At 47.2% G+C, this 21524-nt stretch overlaps 1 protein-coding gene across 1 annotated transcript in view; it reads right to left on the bottom strand.

Moving 5' to 3' along the window:
- Window positions 1-20789, bottom strand: part of MED27 (mediator complex subunit 27) — a 939037-nt gene extending 918248 nt beyond the window's left edge. The window contains exons 1-2 of the mRNA XM_086924771.1: window positions 20543-20789; window positions 17991-18135 (exon numbers count right to left, since the gene is read on the bottom strand). Coding sequence (XP_086780897.1) covers window positions 17991-18135; window positions 20543-20733 — 336 coding nt within the window. The 5' untranslated portion in view covers window positions 20734-20789. The remainder of the gene's footprint in view (window positions 1-17990; window positions 18136-20542) is intronic.
- Window positions 20790-21524: the final 735 nt, after the last annotated feature.

The following is a 21524-nucleotide window of genomic DNA, read 5'->3' as shown; positions in this document are numbered from 1 at the left end:
CATGCTCAACTGGGTCATTACCAGGCACCATAGCAATGCATGCTCCACTGTGTCATGACCAGGCTCCATAGCAATGCATGCTCCACTGGGTCATGACCAGGCTCCATAGCAATGCATGCTCCACTGGGTCATTACAGGCTCCATAGCAATGCATGCTCCACTGGGTCATTACAGGCTCCATAGCAATGCATGCTCCACTGGGTCATGACCAGGCTCCATAGCAATGCATGCTCCACTGGGTCATGACCAGGCTCCATAGCAATGCATGCTCCACTGGGTCATTACCAGGCACCATAGCAATGCATGCTCCACTGGGTCATTAGGCACCATAGCAATGCATGCTCCACTGTGTCATTACAGGCTCCATAGCAATGCATGCTCCACTGGGTCATTAGGCACCATAGCAATGCATGCTCCACTGTGTTATTACAGGCTCCATAGCAATGCATGCTGCACTATGTCATTACAGGCACCATAGCAATGCATGCTCCACTGTGTCATTACAGGCACCATAGCAATGCATGCTCCACTGGGTCATTACAGGCTCCATAGCAATGCATGCTCCACTGGGTCATTACAGGCACCATAGCAATGCATGCTCCACTGGGTCATTACAGGCTATATAGCAATGCATGCTCCACTGTGTCATTACAGGCTCCATAGCAATGCATGCTCCACTGGGTCATTAGGCACCATAGCAATGCATGCTCCACTGTGTTATTACAGGCTCCATAGCAATGCATGCTCCACTGTGTCATTACAGGCACCATAGCAATGCATGCTCCACTGTGTCATTACAGGCACCATAGCAATGCATGCTCCACTGTGTCATTACAGGCACCATAGCAATGCATGCTCCACTGGGTCATTACAGGCTCCATAGCAATGCATGCTCCACTGGGTCATTACAGGCTCCATAGAAATGCATGCTCCACTGTGTCATTACAGGCTCCATAGCAATGCATGCTCCACTGGGTCATTACAGGCACCATAGCAATGCATGCTCCACTGGGTCATTACAGGCTCCATAGCAATGCATGCTCCACAGTGTCATTACAGGCTCCATAGCAATGCATGCTCCACTGGGTCATTACAGGCTCCAAAGCAATGCATGCTCCACTGGGTCATTACCAGGCACCATAGCAATGCATGCTCCACTGTGTCATTACAGGCACCATAACAATGCATGCTCCACTGGGTCATTACAGGCTCCATAGCAATGCATGCTCCACTGGGTCATTACAGGCTCCATAGCAGTGCATGCTCCACTGTGTCATTACAGGCTCCATAGCAATGCATGCTCCACTGGGTCATTACAGGCACCATAGCAATGCATGCTCCACTGGGTCATTACAGGCTCCATAGCAATGCATGCTCCACAGTGTCATTACAGGCTCCATAGCAATGCATGCTCCACTGGGTCATTACAGGCTCCAAAGCAATGCATGCTCCACTGGGTCATTACCAGGCACCATAGCAATGCATGCTCCACTGTGTCATGACCAGGCTCCATAGCAATGCATGCTCCACTGGGTCATGACCAGGCTCCATAGCAATGCATGCTCCACTGGGTCATGACCAGGCTCCATAGCAATGCATGCTCCACTGGGTCATTACAGGCTCCATAGCAATGCATGCTCCACTGGGTCATGACCAGGCTCCATATCAATGCATGCTCCACTGGGTCATTACAGGCTCCATAGCAATGCATGCTCCACTGGGTCATGACCAGGCTCCATAGCAATGCATGCTCCACTGGGTCATGACCAGGCTCCATAGCAATGCATGCTCCACTGGGTCATTACAGGCTCCAAAGCAATGCATGCTCCACTGGGTCATTACAGGCTCCATAGCAATGCATGCTCCACAGTGTCATTACAGGCTCCATAGCAATGCATGCTCCACTGGGTCATTACAGGCACCATAGCAATGCATGCTCCACTGGGTCATTACAGGCTCCATAGCAATGCATGCTCCACTGTGTCATTACAGGCTCCATAGCAATGCATGCTCCACTGGGTCATTACAGGCTCCATAGCAATGCATGCTCCACTGGGTCATTACAGGCTCCATAGCAATGCATGCTCCACTGGGTCATTACAGGCTCCATAGCAATGCATGCTCCACTGGGTCATTTCAGGCACCATAGCAATGCATGCTCCACTGGGTCGTTACAGGCACTATAGCAATGCATGCTCCACTGTGTTATTACAGGCTCCATAGCAATGCATGCTCCACTGGGTCATTACAGGCTCCATAGCAATGCATGCTCCACTGGGTCATTACAGGCTCCATAGCAATGCATGCTCCACTGGGTCATTACAGGCTCCATAGCAATGCATGCTCCACTGGGTCATTACAGGCACCATAGCAATGCATGCTCCACTGGGTCATTACAGGCACCATAGCAATGCATGCTCCACTGTGTCATTACAGGCTCCATAGCAATGCATGCTCCACTGGGTCATTAGGCACCATAGCAATGCATGCTCCACTGTGTTATTACAGGCTCCATAGCAATGCATGCTCCACTGGGTCATTACAGGCTCCATAGCAATGCATGCTCCACTGGGTCATTACAGGCTCCATAGCAATGCATGCTCCACTGGGTCATTAGGCACCATAGCAATGCATGCTTACCTTTGGGTTCTCAGCTCCCACAGTGCATGCTTGCCCAAATCAAAAGCATTCCTTGAACATAAGCAAAACAATCTTCAGAAGGCGGCAGGAGGTCTTGCAGGACGACCAATGGCTCGCCACCTCTCAAACCCATCAGTGGCACATTGTAAGGATGTTTTACAGTGTTAAAAACAGAGCTATCCTATTGGTTGAAGGAAAATGTAAGTGTCTGCACTTATTGTTTCAAATGCCATCAAAGCACACATTGAAATGCAGCCTTTGCTATGCCTCCATGAAGTCAGAATTGTAATGAACCGAGCTGAGCCGAGCCAGACATCCCAAACATCTGACGTTATCAGCCTTCAGAGACATCAGGTAAGCCCTTCAAATGTAACTGAAGTAGGAAACAAAAAGACACGAGCAGTGCTACCGTCCAGCTTCACAAGATCCGATTCAGTGCTAATCTGCAAGAAGCCCCTTTCAAGCCACCCCCACTGGGTCTGACGCTCTGGCTGCCCCCAGTACACACCGTGTTAGAGGAGGTTTGAAGGGGTTGGTCTCTCAGGACTGAACCGAAATGAAACCCCTTGTTCAGGATGGATTTCAGGTATTACAATACCCCCGTAGGAAGGGGCGCTTAGACCCAGGAGGGAAGACGTATAGAACACTAGGGCCCCGGTGCATCACCAACCAAAGGAGAACGAATGACTCCAGCCCTGGCCACTGCGACCCTTTATGTAGCGCACTGATACTCAAACTCATCACTAACCCCAAGGGAGGATGCTTCTATTACACAGTAGTGTGTGTATTGGGGGGGGGGGGAGTTTGGGGAGTTGGGGAGTTTAAAAGTTGTGGGTTCTTAGACCAACCTCAAATAAATATTGGAAAGCATCAATGTGCAAACCAACAGGATTCAGTGGAGCAGGGGCTCAGTAGAACCAGTTACTTAATCAGCCAGCTCACAGGGATCCCCAGTCACTCACTTCAGTGACTGCCTGGGACACCCCAGGATTAACACGTCACTCTAAACCGCTCAAGAAAACACAACCAATTCCAATCACATTTTGGTTTTCTTTAGCCACTATTTCAAACTGCAAACATTGTGCATCACACACAATTTTTTAAACCATTGTTGCCCTTCCTCAGTCTCCCTCCCCAAGGTCTTCCTCACTATTTACGTAGCATCACAATTTATTGATGCACGACTTTTGTTTTTTAACCCAAGATAGACATGACAACGAGAAGCGTAACTAATGTTCACTATTCGCTGGTCCCTCTCCCAGCTATTTTACAGTTTTGTTTTAGCCAAACAGCAGCTCTAGAATCAACCGTGAATAACATCAAAATTCAACACTAAACTAATACATTTTTAGAAATGTAAAAAAAAAATGTTTTTTAAAAACAAGAAAGGACAGGCTGTGTGCCCCCACCAAGCAAAGATTCTTTGGAGTGCTGCTGTGTCCCTTCAGCCATGTCCGTTGTCGCAGCCCCCCCAAGTCACTGCATCTCCCTAAACATGAAGACACCTGCTCACTCAGGTGATCAGCAATGCATGAACAGCCTCGGAGCAGAGAGAGGGAATGGCCCTATCTCAGCTCATCAAAAATACAGCAAGCAAGCAACCGAGGGCTCACACATTAAAAATTAAAAAATAATAAATAAACGCAAAGAGGCAGAAAGTGTTCCCACACATCACTGCAACTCGGTCCACGCTTGGAATGACCGAATAGCGGACATCAAGAAGAAAGCAGGGTGAGATGCAAAATGACAGAAGGAAGGTGGGTGCGGGGGAAGGTGGCCGGACTAGAGCATGTTAGGGCTCTACAAGGCAAAGAGTGGTAACCTGGCTTCCAACCATGCTTATAAAGGACAAGGCAAGGTGACACACAAGGTGTCAGAGCGAGGGAAGTGCGTGCGGGGGGGTGGGGAGAAGGTGGCCAGACAAGTAGATGGTAGGGCCATACAGGATGAAGAGTGGTAACCTGGCTTCCAACCATGCTTATAAAGGACAAGGCGAGGTGACACACAAGGTGTCAGAACGAGGGAAGTGCGTGCGGGGGGAAGGTGGACAGACAAGTAGATGGTAGGGCCATACAGGATGAAGAGTGGTAACCTGGCTTCCAACCATGAGCATGCTTATAAAGGACAAGGCAAGGTGACACACAAGTGGTCAGAACGAAGGTGGTGCGTGCGCGGGGGAAAGTGGCCAGACAAGTAGATGGTAGGGCCATACAGGATGAAGAGTGGTAACATGGCTTCCAACCATGAGCATGCTTATAAAGGACAAGGCAAGGTGACACACAAGTGGTCAGAACGAAGGTGGTGCGTGCGCGGGGGAAAGTGGCCAGACAAGTAGATGGTAGGGCCATACAGGATGAAGAGTGGTAACATGGCTTCCAACCATGAGCATGCTTATAAAGGACAAGGCAAGGTGACACACAAGTGGTCAGAACGAAGGTGGTGCGTGCGCGGGGGAAAGTGGCCAGACAAGTAGATGGTAGGGCCATACAGGATGAAGAGTGGTAACATGGCTTCCAACCATGAGCATGCTTATAAAGGACAAGGCAAGGTAGGTGTCAGATGAATGTGGGCACATTAGATGGTTGAAGACTAATGGATTGTACGCTGGCATATGGCTGCCCTTTGAGCACGTCATAGATATAAAGATTCGAGGGAGGTAACCAAGGACCCACCATACTTTGAGGGTGAATAGGTTCTATAGGGTCAAGAGAGGTAAATAGGCATACAGCCATGAACAAGTTTATAAAGGCTGAAGCACAAGGGCCCCCGTGAGATGCAAGGAACAGGTTTATGTAGCAATACTTGGCGAGTGAAAATGGGAACTCGTTTTTACAGGTTTACAGGTTGGATGGGTGTGATGTGATGGCTGTGTCACGGGTTTGATCTCTTTACAGTTTGGCTGTCTGTTCTTAGGAGCCAGTAAAGATGCTGTTGTATTAATCCAGGTGAGTGGGTACCACTGCAAAGCCAACGCAGCTTCACAAGTTGTGAGCTGGAGCATAACGTGCCACTGTTACGTAGATTATTCTTCTCGATAGAACATTTCTTCTATTTTCAGTGAGATATTCTTCACGGACATGATATCTACGACCCTTTCAAACACAATGGGACATTAAATCAGCAGACCACTTTGTGACAACCAGGGTATGGACAACAGTTAAATGCCCACTATGAGGACACAGTTTGTGCACCTCTGTGGGTCACCCTTGCACTACCATGGACAGTTCTAAGACTTTGCACGCATGTTAGATTAAGGACACCAAGATCGCAATAAAAAAAAAAAGAATAAATCAGGATACCAGTTTCACGAGTACTCTGGTATTAGGGATGGGACACAAACAAGCCCGTTTACACAGTGGGAGCACTACTGTCACAAAACTCCGGCTTTGCAGAAGACACCTTAGCAGAAGTGTGGTACCAATCTTCAAATCTAGTGTCTTCAGAGCAAGCACAATCAATTCAGTGAAGAACTGGAGTGATTCAAATCAAGCACTTCCTAGCCACAGCTATCAGGTGGAGAACTTTAATCCAGTATGCTACTAGATAAAAACAGAAGAATGAATCGAATTAAAAAAATACTATAGTCACATTTACTACACATACCAATATTTATGCCTTCACAATTCGTGTTACAGTATTCACATCAAGATTCAGAAAAACTCAAAATGTTCTTGAATTGAACGTTGAAATTTACTAAAATGGGGTTTGCCGAAAAAGGAGAGCACTTTAGTCGTGGGTTAGTTTGAAAATTTCAAAGGGAGATCTACTCTACTCTTAAAACCTTTCAGCTCAATAAAAACATGGAAGCAAAAACATTTGTCCATACAGCCAACAATTTTTAATTTTGCATTTATAAAAAAAACACTGCCAGAATCACTAGTAGAATTCGGTCATGCATAGAGTTTGTGTAGACTGGTTCTTACAAACGTGAATTAAAAGATCTTGTTTTTAAAATTATTTCTAATCTAATTAGTTTATGTAAAATGGCTTTCAAATTTCAAATATGTACTCATTATTTAACAACTTTTAGAAGGAGATCCATTGGTGGCAGCGGGGAAACTGACAAGATGTTTTTTAGATCTAAAATTCAAAACTATGCACAACGTGCACAGATAGATACTGAAGCATGCAGAGACCTTCGTAGGAGTTTCTCTCCAGGTTCACAGCATAATAATGTACATTTTTTTCCTGTAGGACATAATTGAAGTAGTTTTCCTTTGGCAGAGCAGGAAGAATGGAAGCAGGAAAAGAAAGCAAAAGACGACAAGTAGAGGAAACTTAAGTTCAGATCTGGGCTCGAGTTCTCATTCTAATCCATGTGGCATCTGTAGATGTTTGGTGCCACGTGGACACGCAGATCATGTGCTGCGAGTCAAGCCAGCACCCAGTGGCTTCAATGCAGACCGCCTCTTACGCGGCTGTGAGTCTTTACGCTCGCTCCAATAGGTCCACACTCGTCAGCCATAGGCACGCAGCAACGTCCTACTCCCATAGGTCCACACGCGTCAGCCATAGACACGCAGCAACGTCCTACTCCCATAGGTCCACACGCGTCAGCCATAGACACGCAGCAACGTCCTACTCCCATAGGTTCACACGCGTCAGACACGCAGCAACGTCCTACTCCCATAGGTCCACACGCGTCAGCCATAGACACGCAGCACCGTTCTTCAAGTCAGAGATGCTGGTGCCTGGAACTAATGAAGCTTCAAGCAATAGAATCCTAGGCAAGAATGCTGGTCACTTTAAACGTTGAAAATGTGAACCAGGTCTGTGCATTTTTACTAGCCCACAGGTTGGGTTCCAGCTTTCTATGCATCCATCAGCAAGACAAACACATTTTAAACAGCGATGGATGGTCCACACAAGGTTAGACGCTCACTATCGGGTTGACTGCAGCAACCTGTACATGCAGCCATCACTGTCCAGCAGAGGAGGAACCTGTTGCCTCGACATGTTCCACACACGTTTCCCATTCTCAACCCAAACGCCTTGACTGGGCCAGCCCTTCGCCTCTGCGGGTAGAGTAGCTTGATGTCCAGTACTGGAGCATGCATGCTTCATATGCTGCTCCGCCGAACGGAGGAATGGTCCTATCATGGTGGCTGGTCAGACATCATGTGACCTGCAAGAAAATTTAACGAGAGATGGTATCAGTTCCAATTACCAGGGAGGTCACATCACAGCAATGAACACCACAAACAGCGCAGTCTTGTGCATACTAGGGCATTCAAAGCTGCGCTTCAAACTGGAAAATTATTTCTGTCCCAGATACGTACAAAAGATGAAGCAATTTATACATCTTTTATGTACAGCATTGACCAAGTGCTTTAGTAGGACCAGATACATTGGTCAACTGGCGAATGGAAATTTTAGGACTCGCTAGCCTGTTATAAGTGCTGCCTTAGTAAGAGGTATAACAATAGAATAATACTATTTCTAGGCGGAACCTCTGGCTCACGTTATGGACGTTAAAAAAAGATTTAACCTTTATTATTGTTACGATGGACGTTTAAATTTTTTGTAAGATCTCGCATTTTGTGCATCAACTAGTAGAGCACACAGCAGCTTTCAATAACCCATTTATTTCGGCTATTTCGGCTAATAAAACGTATTCCAAGATAAACATCCTGCCAGCCACTGTAGGATGCGTGCATCGTCTTTATAAACTGCCCTGTTTTTCAAAGCTCTTTACTCACAACACTAAATGAAAAACTCCAGACTTCATGTGGTTCTGATGCTCATGGACGCTGCAGTGTAACCACACTATATAAGAACACAACTGGGATCTGAAGAGGCGCAGTCAAGCACCACGGGCGTATCCACCATAGTGCCAATTGGGTTGGTTCATCACCACCGTGATATGCCCTCAGCTCGATGACCATCTTTGCGTTCAGACTTCTTGCGTCAGGGAGGGGCAGAGTCTCCAGATCTTCACCAACGTCTCAGTGCTTCTCTTACTAGCGAAAGATGCAGTGCCTGCTTCGGACCTATGAGGATGGACCTCCCGTCTCTAATGTCACTACATCTTTGGATTCTGAGTCTACACTGAGCTCGACCCGCATCCAACATTAGTAGAATGAAGGCGAACGCTTTACTAAAGCCACAGGAAGTGCTGAACTGATACAGCACAAATGAGACAACCCCTCCCCCACTACACCCATTAAAGGACCAACATCTAGTTACAGGATAAGGTTCAGAGATCACCATGCCACTCCAAACCCACAATTCATTATCCCTGGAGCTGCCCACTATGGAAGTCACAAATATTAACAGCAAGAAAATATGCTACCACTGCGACTGGAGCTCTAGAATTAAAACCTGGTTGGTCTATCTGCAGAAGTGTGGGGAAGTGGGGAGAGTGGGCGTGAACCTCCTTGGCTTGCAGCCAATGGACTGCGCTTGTGACAGTTTATTGTGGTCCCTCAAAGGGATCCAAACTTAAACTCATAAGTCACTCAACACAATACTTTTCTAAGCGCCGGTCATACCAAAGCAGCCGGGCCCAGTAGGAACCAAGGAACATATAACACTGATCTGTGGGACTGAGGAGTCCTACCCATTATAAAGAATATCAAGACAGATTTCAAGAACGAGAATCCTTCAGTCCTTACTGGAAGAATGTAGCTTCCGTCAGGGGATTTGGCCAACCATAGTTTGAAGCAGAGTAAATCAAACGTTAGGGGAAGATTTCAAATCTGAGAAACACTGGAGACAAAATATTAGCACCTATAAGAGTATTTGATAAGCAGAACAAATAAAGAAAAGGTTGGGAAATGGCACTGTTTTTAGGTCTCACCACAGAGGATACCAATCCTCAGAGAGTTATTGGGATCAGCCCATAGCTGGCTTGCATGCCAGTCTCATTTGCCTGCTTCTGGTCGGAGTCTGCCTTGGAGCATAGCTGCTTTAACAATTTTGATTGGAGGAATTGATCTCCATCCACAGCTTATGCTCATGGAGGTACTTTTAAGTTAAGCACTCCATGAGAGTGCATCCGTTTTCCTACTCTCACTTGTGAGCTGCTTCAATACTCCAATCAACAAGCTCTGCATTGTATTGTATTGCTGCCCCCACAGCTGTTGCTGGCTCGCCCCCAACTCCAATTATTTTTTTAACGCCTCTCATCCAGCTCCGCCATTGCCATCTCCCCCCCACTACTACAGCAGCTTCTCTTTCTTGGACGGCCTAACTCTGCTCCAGCGTTTCTTCTTTAGATTACAAAAGGGATTTGGTATCCACCCTCCTGAAACGGTAAGTGAAAAATAAAGAAATATGGCCACTACAACAGGACAAATGCGCACATTACACATCACCGCTCTCTTTTGCTGATACTATTTAGCATCAACAATAACCTTTTTTGCTCTCCCAATGCTAAAGAGCAGCAGCAAAAATAACGAGCAATCCAATAGTCTGCACTGACAAAGCGAAAAGGTCCATTTGATTGCACACAAAAATGCCAAAGCTTCTGAAGTTTAAAACAACTAGTTGAAGCTTAAGAAGCGCTAGAAAAGAGTCCCATAACTTAGGTGCACAGGTCAGAAAAGCAAAGTTTAGCACCGGCTATCTTTCAAAGGGACTTGGGGTGCCAGATGATGGTGTCAACCCCAATCCAGAGAGGTTGTCACATATTGCAGGGTTCCATCACGTGCAACCATGATGCAGGAGCACGGGGACACGGGCTAATATTACAGACAGCTGAGGACACACGTATCCAATTTAATATTTAACTGGATATCTGAGCATGACTTGCAAAAATAAAAAAAATAAAGGCACAGAGATAGAGAGGAATATGACACATCTGTTTGCCAACTAATAGTTAACGAGTCCATACTCAGTTACAGAAATAAAAAAAAATGAAACAAATATGAATGTTTCAAAGGAAGAGAACTGAAACCAAAAGAGAGGAAAGCAAATAAAGTGAAAATACTGGATCTACGTGTCCCAACCCACAACTAGAAATGGCATAGTATAGCAAACTCAAAGACCACTGACCGACAAACACCTTTAGTACGATAAGTAGGAGTAACAAGATCTGGAAACCCAACAAAAATATGAACTATCCTGGTGTAATAAACAAATGACTAATATTCTTAATCTGTGCCCCTTTACAGCCCCAAACAACAGGAATCCAATGACCACTTCCCTCTCTTGTGAATACGCCCGCTGTCCAGCACTGCGCCTATATAAAAACCACTACATACATACCGGTGCTTGCATCACCAGTAATGGGTAATAAGCATAAAGTGTCCAATCTACAGGTAAAGATTCTCGAGTTTAAAACCGATGTAAACTATGAAGCATACAAAAAGTATTTTCAAGATTTAAAATATACTGAGATTTTTCCAACAACTAAATGATTGTGAAGAAATTACAAGATAGTAGGTTTTATATTACAGCGTCTTCCGAAAGTCATGGGGACCTAAAACAGCAAGGAAACCTACAAGTGATTTAACAATCACTGATACGAACGGTCCTAGGATGGGGAGCATGTAGTCACCACAAGTTTTGGTTTTCGGATACTTTGAGATTTTATTAACCAAAGCTAGTTGGTCTTACGTTACTTAAACATAAAAATGGTCCAGACGTAGACAACCGAATTTTCTGTACTGCATTTAAATTATTTAAGGTTTACAGTGGCTATGAAGGGAGGGCTAGGCTAGGCTAACCATTACTTCTCGAATGAAGTTCCCATTTACTTGATTGCCGTGTAAATGAACAGTTAGGGGACAAAAATAACTTAATGAGCAGTAGTTGAGCAGCTTCTTAAGGATATCTACGAAACTCAGAAACATACGTGAAACAGGTGATGCTCAGTTGTGCAATTGGCACCTGTAAGACAACTTTCCTCTCTAAAAGCTAGCGTAAAGAAACTGCCATATAAAATCCAGATGGTACAAAAATCAAATGAAAGAATATGAGTACATATATTTTAGTCTGCCTAACAGGGTCTTTACTCCTAAGCACTGTGATGTTATTTTTCGCCGTACCTAAACTCATTTTTACAACCTCAGCATAAAAAAACTCAGTTGGCCTATCTTGAATTTGATCATGTGACCTGAGGGTCTCTCCAAGTGACAGATCGTGCTTTAGTATATACTTTAGTTAAAATAGTGTCTTATTAAGTGCTCTCTTTCATGTGAAAGACTCACGCCATAAAGATGCCCTGGACACAACTACAAGTGGGACCTATTCATACATTGACTGCATCAAAGCAACACAGTGATTTAGTTTAAACAGAACGCTTCCCGAGGTACCGAATATTCACTGTCAACAGCTGGAGGAATATCTGGGCAGGCCCTGACTGACCATACTGGGCGTTTCCTGTGAGGCTGGAAGATGGGGCTTGTTTTGAAGCCAGAGTCTGGGCTGGCCACGGTTCTTTTCTGCAGTACTTCAGCAACGCTTCACAAACAATGCCCAACCAATTGCTTTAAAGTGCGCCTGTCAGGCGACACTCATTTTAAAACCATTTGATTTTACTTTGGTCTGTCTCCTGCAGGGTCCCCACAAGGAGCGCGGAGCTTCAGAGACAACAAGCATTTGAAATGTAATAGGTCTCGCATTAGTGAAAGTTTGAGCTATTGACGTTGCAAATGTTTATTCGTTTTTTTGTTCTTTTCAAACAATATCCCAGAGGTAGCATATGTAAAACGAAAATCCATGAATAAAGGAAAGGGTGCAGTACCGCAGGCTGTTATTAGTTGTCCCTGTGGAGTTGTAAAGGGACCTCTGTTAGCCACATCAGGTACTGCACCCTTAATGCAATTATAAAGAGAAAACAAGCATTTACAATGCAATTGTCTCAGCATTTTTAAAGTTAGAGCCATTGGCATTGCTCATGACAATATTTTTATTTGTTTTTGTTTTTAAAACCTAGAAATAAATGGCAGTCATTTACAATGCCAAAGGCTTAATCGCTCGCAAATGGCGAGACCTATTGCATTTGCACCCATACACAGAGCCACAAACAAAGCCACGCACACACACAGAGCCACACACACACACAGAGCCGCGCACACACACAGAGCCGCGCACACACACACACAGAGCCGCGCACACACACACACAGAGCCGCGCACACACACACACAGAGCCGCGCACACACACACACAGAGCCGCGCACACACACACACAGAGCCGCGCACACACACACAGAGCCGCGCACAAACACACAGAGCCGCGCACAAACACACAGAGCCGCGCACAAACACACAGAGCCGCGCACACACACACAGAGCCGCGCACACACACACAGAGCCGCGCACACAGAGACGCGCACACACACACACAGAGACGCACACACACCAGCATCACCACTGCCGAGATCTAAGTTTTCTTCTCCCATTTCATCACAAAATCATCTTCCAAAACCTCTGCCATTCATTACCATTGCAGCTGGCCCCACCCCTCCCCCACGTAACACCACTGCATGGGTCCCCCCTACTACAACGGCCAACACTGCTCCTGCCATCAGCACACCTCCACAGTAGCAGTACAGAAATATCCACCTGCATATATATTGACTCCGAATAATAGCTACAGAGGTAGCCATCCACACGGCAGTGCCGATTTACTATTTTAAATCCACATCTATATACCTTTCTAATAAAGTGCCAGTCGATATTGAGGAGTCAATCAATATATGTGCAGGTCAATAGGTGATACTCACTATTTTGGTACCACACCCACCACTTCAATTCATGGCCCACCCTGATCACCACTATGCTACCCTACGGCCTTCCCTTAATTAGCAAACATGACCCACCATGGCAAGCCCATAATAGTGATCCCCCTCTATAAGTGGTGCCCACAACCAATGCTGCTGCCACTATATCAGCACCTCCCTTCGTTAACACCAAAACTAACAACTGTCTTCCTGTCATTGGGGCATGACCAACAGTCAACCGAGATGACCACAGCTCAGTAAAGCTCCGACCGTCCACAGCATTAAACCGTACAAATCAGCACATTATCCTGATCAAAGTCGATGATCTGAGCTGGATAAACTTGTCTGAGACCCCTGTGGTGGTCCCCGGACGAGACGGAACACGAGGCAGCTGCAGACGCAGTTGAGCACGGCCTACAGCAGCTGTTGAGACCCCAGCACCCGCTTTGCAGACGAATGATGGAGCTGCGGTGTGATGGCCAGAGCTCCGGTGAGGTGAGGTGAGGCGGCGCTCCGACACAAAATGCAGTAATCACCGACACGGAGAAGAGTAAACGCAAGCTTCGGTGGGTGATGCAACTCTGCCCCGAGGCACGAGCACCTTTGCTGGGCCCGGAGCGGGGAAAGAAATTGAAGACTGAAAAGGATTCGCAACAGTGATGAGACATCCATCAAGACTGGAGCCCGGAAGAGAGACCGAGTCCTGCCTCTGCCAGTCGATGCTGCCTGGAGCCGAGGGGCAGTGACGACACGCTGGGGCCGAAAGCTGAGCATTGCAAGGCCTGAGTTCCGAAAACTAGTAAGTGTGTAGCTCGGCTGCAGGTTTGGGCAGAGGGGGTGAAAGCGAAGGGATTTAGCCACCCATTCCCTTTAGTATTGCTCCACCGAGCTGTAAAGCTACCCCAGCGAGGGATCGATCTAGTGGGCCGCAAACTGCCAGCTAACAGACGGGCCAACAGTGCGAACAGCACAGAGGCTTACTGTATATGCTTGCGGGTGGGGGGTGTAATTATGACCGTTGGGAGAGGGCTGTACAGAGGTGGCTGTCTCCCCCTCCACCTCAAAGCCCTCAAGGCACAATGCTTCAGCGTCTTTGTGCAAGCTTGTCTCCAGCAGGGTGAGCAGAGACACGACCATGTTTCTCCGAGGCGAGGCAGGAATGCCTCGGAGAAACCAGCGTCTTTTTCAGATTCGGGGGCGTGGATTTATTTCTCTCCTCTTCCCATTGGCTGGAAGGTAAAATTCCAGCCAATGGGAAGAGGAGAGAAAGAAAACAAGAAAGAAGCTACAAAAAACGCCCCCGAATCGGGAAAAGACGGGGCTTAAAGGGAGTGACGCCCCTCTCCTCCAATGGCTGGCCAGCATTTACAAGGCCAGCCAATGGAGAAGAGGGGCGGGTTAATGCCCCCATACTGGTAAACATTAAATCTCTGCCCGAGACTGTGCAAGCGCAGCCTACGGTCCTCGACTTAAAAATGCAGCTGAGCATACGTTTCCATTTCCACTTTTCTTGTTTTAATTGGGGGCAGGTGGATGCAAAACCAGTGGAAACAGGAGGCACTGCCTTAAGTTTCTCATCAGTTATGTTGGAGTTATGAATGCTGAATGTAAGTAAAATGGTGACGGTGCACTGCAGACACCGGAGACACGTCTGAGGCCCCCCGAAGGTGGAACTAAACAAGGACACTGCAAAGGGGGCTATTTAGTGTCTCAGTGCATCAGCCAATTAAAAATAAAATGGTGCTGATGCGCCTTAAGCAATTAAGCCCCTCTGTGAGGCATCCAAATCTATACTACCATTATAAAGAGAGAAGTCTGTCCTTTGAGCCAGGTAAACTCGAAAAGTACACCACCAATCTAAACACCCAAGACATCTATGAAAACCTCAGGGCAAGCAGAAGGACATAGGCGATATAAAAATAAAAAATATACGTTATTTAAAATATTTACGAATAAAAATAAAGTAGTCCCTAGAGAGTAGCGCCGGCCGCGAAGTCTGCGTGATGACATCGGGAGCGCGGGGAGGAGCGGCCTTCAGGAGCAACAGGAAGAGCGGAGGACATGAGCGCGGGGAGGAGCTGCGGAGGACAAGCGTAAAGGAGCGGCGAGAAGCGGAGGAGCAGTGGCAGCGCGGGGAGGAGCGGCGGATGAGGTAGCAGACAAGCGGTCAGGAGCAGCGAGAAGCGGAGGAGCAGTGGAGCGGTAAACACAGCAGCGCGGGGAGGAGCGGCGGATGAGGTAAGTCAAGCAGCCGCGGGTGCGCAGCGAGGGATGGGCGGGGGCCATGAATAGAGAGAGATAAAAAAGCATTTTACACAAAGTCAGGAAGTCGGGGGAAACAAAGCGTGGGCAGAAGCGGCCGCTCTGCTGCGCCTCTCCTGCTGCGATGCTGCCCCCAGCCCCTTTCTGCCCCGGGCAAGGCCGGGGCGGGCTGCTAGTATAAAATAAAGCAAGTGGCTGCATGTAAGAGGCTCTGCACGGTGGACAATGAAAACCTGTCTGAGTCACCCAAAAGTACAAATACACCTAGAGAATGCACGGGGGACTATATCAAGTGTCAGTGCAATGGCTGGATGTAAATAAAATGGTGCCAATGCACATTGAGCTACGGAGCCTCGTTGCAAGGGTACCCAACGATAAAATTATAAGTGGCTGAAATCACTAAGGCAACAGAAACTGGGTGTTCCAATGATGAAGGAAGAGCAAGCAGTGCCGTGAGGGTGCAGTACCACAGGCGGTCACTAGGTGTCCCATGGGGCCTCTTTTGGCCACTTATGGCACTTCACCCTTCAACCTGGCTAGGGAAAGGATATAGTGCAGTGGTGAGAGCTGGTGAGCTGGGGATCAGTGTTCGAGTCAGGTGTGGCTCAATATCCTAGGATAATGGGCTGATTGTTTAATTTACCGCGAGCCCATGGCTAGGTGCATTACATAAATTAAAACACTTAATATAACATACAAATTTAATGCAGCGATCTAGGGGGCTTGCAGAGGGTTGGGGTAGATGGCAAAGGGATATTAAACTAGAGAAGCACTACAAATCATGGCTAAAGTAAACAAAGAAAAAAACAATAAGCACAACAGCGTGGCCTCTGAGTGGTGGTGGGGCCTGCGAGGAGCGTTGTGGGAGGCATAAATGCACAACAAGCAAACATACTGTGTAACACTCAAAGTAAAGGGACCAGTCGCCATGGAAGGTGACAAATGAAGAAGAGGCAGTACTAAGGAGGGACTAACAAGCCTCTTGATGGCTCAGAAGCCAGCATTTAGGACAGACAATGACTCAAGCCGATGGCAAACATGGGCGGAGAGGTGGTGGGGCTTCTATTCGCTACTCGTCTCCAATAAGTCTCGCAGTGCAGCGCATGCATGCTGGATCAGGCTCAACCTAAAAAAATGTGTTCTCTCAAAGTATAAATAACCGGAACAGCAAGAACAGATGCAAGAGGGGCAGTCCTTATCGGAGGTTACAAAATTTCAAAAGGAGGGATTACTAACTGTATTCATCAATGAAAAGCCAGTATTTCTGAAAGGACAGTAAGAAGAACCAATGAAAAATGTGGGTGCTTTTTCAAGCCCATATCCTAGATACAGCATGTCAGAGCACCCACCCCTTTAGTAAGTGCATTCAAACCATTTGTTCCACATAGCTAAAAAACGTTATTGTAATCCTTTCTTGAATTAATTCATCCACCAACTCCTCTCCCATTATTGCATTTAATTTTGAGCCATGGAGCCATTTCTGAAATCTCCATCCATTCAATAGCTGGACAATGTTCTATATGAAGAATGTGTTTCGAAACACCAAATTTGCATTTTTTTCATACAATTCATGGGGTGGTGAAGGGCTCCCCTTTATCTCCCTTGAAACGGCCAGGCTCGCTCACTAAATGCAGTATGAGGGCGAGTGTAGCAGAATTTGCTGGGATTACTTTTGGTTCCCAGCTCCTGCATTTGAGATATATAGGATGTGATGATCATGGCTCTCCTGGCCTCGTATGCCTTTACCCACCAATCAAGAAGCCTACCATCAGATGCATTCTTTACCACAAGTCCAATATGGAAATCTGAACATACCAACCAGTAAGACCACAAAAACGAACATGGATTAGTGCAAATAACCCACAAAAGTCTACATCAAGGCTCACACAGCCCACATCAGTGCAGCAGCCCACATCTGAGGCAGTTCACGAGCAACCAGAGTGAAGCATTGTTGGCAGCCCTGCGCTAATAATAAGAACGTAACATTAATAAGAGCTGGTGTGTACACACCCTGGACAGTATTCACTGAAGTGCCAATACTAAACATCCCACAGCCCAAACCAAAAGTATCAAACTCCCAAATCTACACATGGACACAAATTAGAATGTAGACCAGCACTGCCAGACTAGGAAGGTATAGACAAAATTATTTGTTTTAAAAAGAACAGCAGCCCTCACATATTCATATGAGGCTTTTGCAACACTGCATGGTAGGATTGGTGCTAATTAATGGAGTGCCTGCCAGCATTACGAAATTCTTGAAAATTAGCTCCCATTTTCAAGGCTTGCTATCTGTATTTCCCGGTTTCATGCTTTTGACCAAAGCGCTCAAGAAAAACTTTACACTTAAATAAGAATGCGCAGATCTCAGCCTGAAAAAGAGAAATGGTAAATTATTTAGATTTGGGACAAATCTAACCTTGTTCGACCATTTGTAGGCTTGGAGAAGCTGACTGTACAGAGGAGTTTTGTCCTGCACTGGATCCAGACTCAGCAGGCCGCTGTTATGCAGGGGGTGGTTCTCGGATGGTTTTCCCACTAGATTACTGAGACGTTCAAGTTCACTGAAAAACAAAGCAAAGAAAGCAACAGTTTGAGAAGTCCTTGCTCTACCCAAATCATTCAGCAAAGAAAGTTCTTGCATGTCCCATTTGTTCTGAGTCAGGGCTCTACGAACACAAACCATGTCACCCAATATGTTCATTGGTAGGTAACCAGTAGCTAGCAAGATACAACGCTGTTGTTCAAAGCCCACGGGTCTGAATCCAGCCTGGACATGTTAAAAAGAGATATATTTTAAAACAAGCCTAAACAAATTGTCCATATTGTTGAAGGGCTATCTGGAATGGCACCCTTTCCACATCTCCGTCACCAGGTTATGGAGAAGAGATCCAAACTCACATGGACTAGGCTCGAATTCTAGCGGAGAACAATTGCATGTTGATGTGGAATGGAAACATGTTATAAGCAGAGGCCTGGCCCACTGCAGGAACAGGCTCGGGTAAAATGCAGGATGCATGGAATGATCTTGTTATGCTCTGCAACACTGGACAAGACCAGATTTCTGGTGCTCCCTCCCAACAATAGCAGCATTACTTGGGACCCATTTACATACCAATAGCTCCTATCTTAGTATCCCTTATGCCACTCATCCCTCAACAGCGTCACGGGCATGCAGGATGGTCCATGCTCGCTCTATGGGTTAATTAGAGACCTAGGCGAGAAGTTGGTCTCCAGAATTTTCCTACCACACGTTCCGACAGACGCTAGTATAGGATAACTGCTTTAATTGGACAGCTTTTGTATATGCAGAGGTCTTAAGGTGCAACACCTTGGCTAATACAAATCAGGCACATATGTAACTAATAGGCACATATATTGTGGACTGTTCTATGAAGCAAAGCATCATTTTGTAAATTATTTAAAAGGTGAACACCAATCACTGCAAACACTTGTTTCACTGTTGGTCTTCGTAGATCTGGAAGCCACTCTTCATAATCTTATAACAGGTTAACCTGCATTTAAACCAAAATACAGGTTTTTGCACATCTGGCTCTGCACCCCAACATTTTTTTTCTATACATACTATAGGTTTCAGAGAGAAGGGGGGTGGGAACATGCACGGCATTTGAATGTTGCTCAAACTATGACTTGCTTATCTCGTGATAATGAAAGGCAAGTATTTCTGGAAGAACATGTCAGCATTCTCACCCTCCTACTAAACAGTGGGTGGAATGATAACCGTGCATAGGGTCCTTAGCTTGGTATTCCAAGGAGCTGGGTCAATCCTTCACTGATGAGGCATCAGAAGGCTGAAGACGGTCTGCTGTTACTTGTGTTTCTGTCAGAAGTGACCCGAGCCTGCAGCTCAGGCTTGACTTTTTCTATTGTAGAAAAAATTAAACTGATGTGCATGAAGTTAATTAAGTGTCTGTATGGAGAGGCACATTGGACAAAAACATTGATTGAATGTAGCCCAAGTGATTATCAGTGACTTAGATCAAGTCATACAATTCTTTCATCCCCGTGCTGTTTGCTCCAGTAGACACCCCAAAACAGTATATATATATATATATATATATATATAGCCCTACTGTGCCACAGAACATATAGTTAAACCGTACTAATGAGGACCTAGTAGACAGAAACAGGTCTCGTGCTGTATGTGTTCAGAGCATACAACGCTCTTGCCAAATATAGCTCCACTTCTAAGCTTGTGGCCTCTTCCAGTTTTTATAAATCCAGGCATCCTACCATATGCCCCCCAGAACTCCAGTGCATCTATGTCCTTTACCGCCAGCGCTCCAGAGCCCCTGACCCTAGTTCTCTTGCTCCTAGGCACCCCAGAGGCCCAGCTCCCTTGCCTCCAGCTCTCCAGGTCCCTTGCTCCTAGGCACCCTAGAGCCCCAGTTCCCTTGCCTCCAGCTCTCCAGGTCCCTTGCTCCTAGGCACCCCAGCTCTCTTGCCTCCAGCTCTCCAGTTATCTTGCCTCCAGCTCCCAAGTTCTCTTGCCTCCAGCTCCCTTGCTCCTAGGCACCCAGCTCTCTTGCCTCCAGCTCTCTCTTGCCTCCAGCTCTCTTGCCTCCAGCTCCCTTGCTCCTAGGCACCCAGCTCTCTTGCCTCCAGCTCTCCAGGCCCCTTGCTCCTGGGCACCCTAGAGCCCCAGCTCCCTTGCCTCCAGCTCTCCAGGTCCCTTGCTCCTGGGCACCCTAGAGCCCCAGCTCCCTTGTCTCCAGCTCTCCAGGTCCCTTGCTCCTAGGCACCCCAGCTCTCTTGCCTCCAGCTCCCAAGTTCTCTTGATTCCAGCTCCCAAGTTCTCTTGCCTCCAGCTCCCTTGCTCCTAGGCACCCAGCTCCCTTGCCTCCAGCTCCCTTGCCCCCAGCTCTCCATGCCCCCTGTTCCTAGGCACCCCCAGCTCATTTGCCTCCAGCTCTCCAGGACCCCCCAGAGCCCTCTCCCCTCAGGCCTCACCTGAGGTCCCGGGTCACCGCTCCCAGCCCCTCCTGCACGCCCCCAAGGAAGGCTTTCTCGCGCTCCTCCAGGCCCCCCTTGTTCCTGAGCCCCTCCTTCAGGGAGTCGAAGACGCGGGTGACGCTGGAGCGCAGCGCCTGCACGGCGGATATGGCCTGGGCGAAGGCCTCCAGGTTCACGGCGTCCGCCATGTCTCGAGCTTCAGACCACAACAAACAGTACAGCGCGCGCGGCTGACGTCACGACGCGCGGGATGACGGACCTGCCGTTGCAACTCCTGCGGGAGTGACGTCACGCCGCGAGGGGCGACGGGAACTGTAGTACGACGGCTGGAGAACGCGGCCGAAAACAAGAGGCGTGATGGGAGGTGTAGTGCGAAGGTGGCAGCAAGGAATGGTGGGATTGGAACAGAAGCATAGTGTGAGACCCTGGGAGGTCACGGGAGTTGTAGTGCAAAGGGAGGGTGATGTGTAGGGGAGGCAAGTCTGTGATAGTGAATTTATCAGGAGGGGGCGGGGCAGTCAGGTGCACTGCTTTAAACGGAAATATTGAAGTGCAGGCACTCCCTATTTAGAGTAGTTATTTATTTAAGGTGTTTTTACATAGCGCAAATTTTACCCCAGGGTGTCACAGCACTTTACAATAGAATCAGCTCCAAAACATAACGACTTCACTTCAGAGTGCACGAAATATATAAAAGAAACAAAAACATAAACTTTAAATTCACATAAGAATGGTAGTAAGTACATAAGTCTCTTACAGATGCTAGTGGTTAGAGTTACATATATACAAGTTGCAAATTCATTCAAGGTTACTGTAGTGAGCGCTCTAGCGTTGCACATCACGTAGCCGACGAGGGTGGGATCAGCGACCCACGACCCCCACGACGCGGAGTACGCGGAGAACGGCGTAACGGAGCGGAGTCGCGGAGCAGAGAGCAAAGAAGGCCAGAGGGAACGCACAGCGACCACACCCTGACCGG

Source organism: Lissotriton vulgaris, chromosome 5 (assembly GCF_964263255.1).
Source record: "Lissotriton vulgaris chromosome 5, aLisVul1.2, whole genome shotgun sequence".
NCBI lineage: Eukaryota > Metazoa > Chordata > Amphibia > Caudata > Salamandridae > Lissotriton > Lissotriton vulgaris.
The sequence above is the reverse complement of the archived record's forward strand: the minus strand, read 5'-3'. Positions and strand labels throughout refer to the sequence as shown.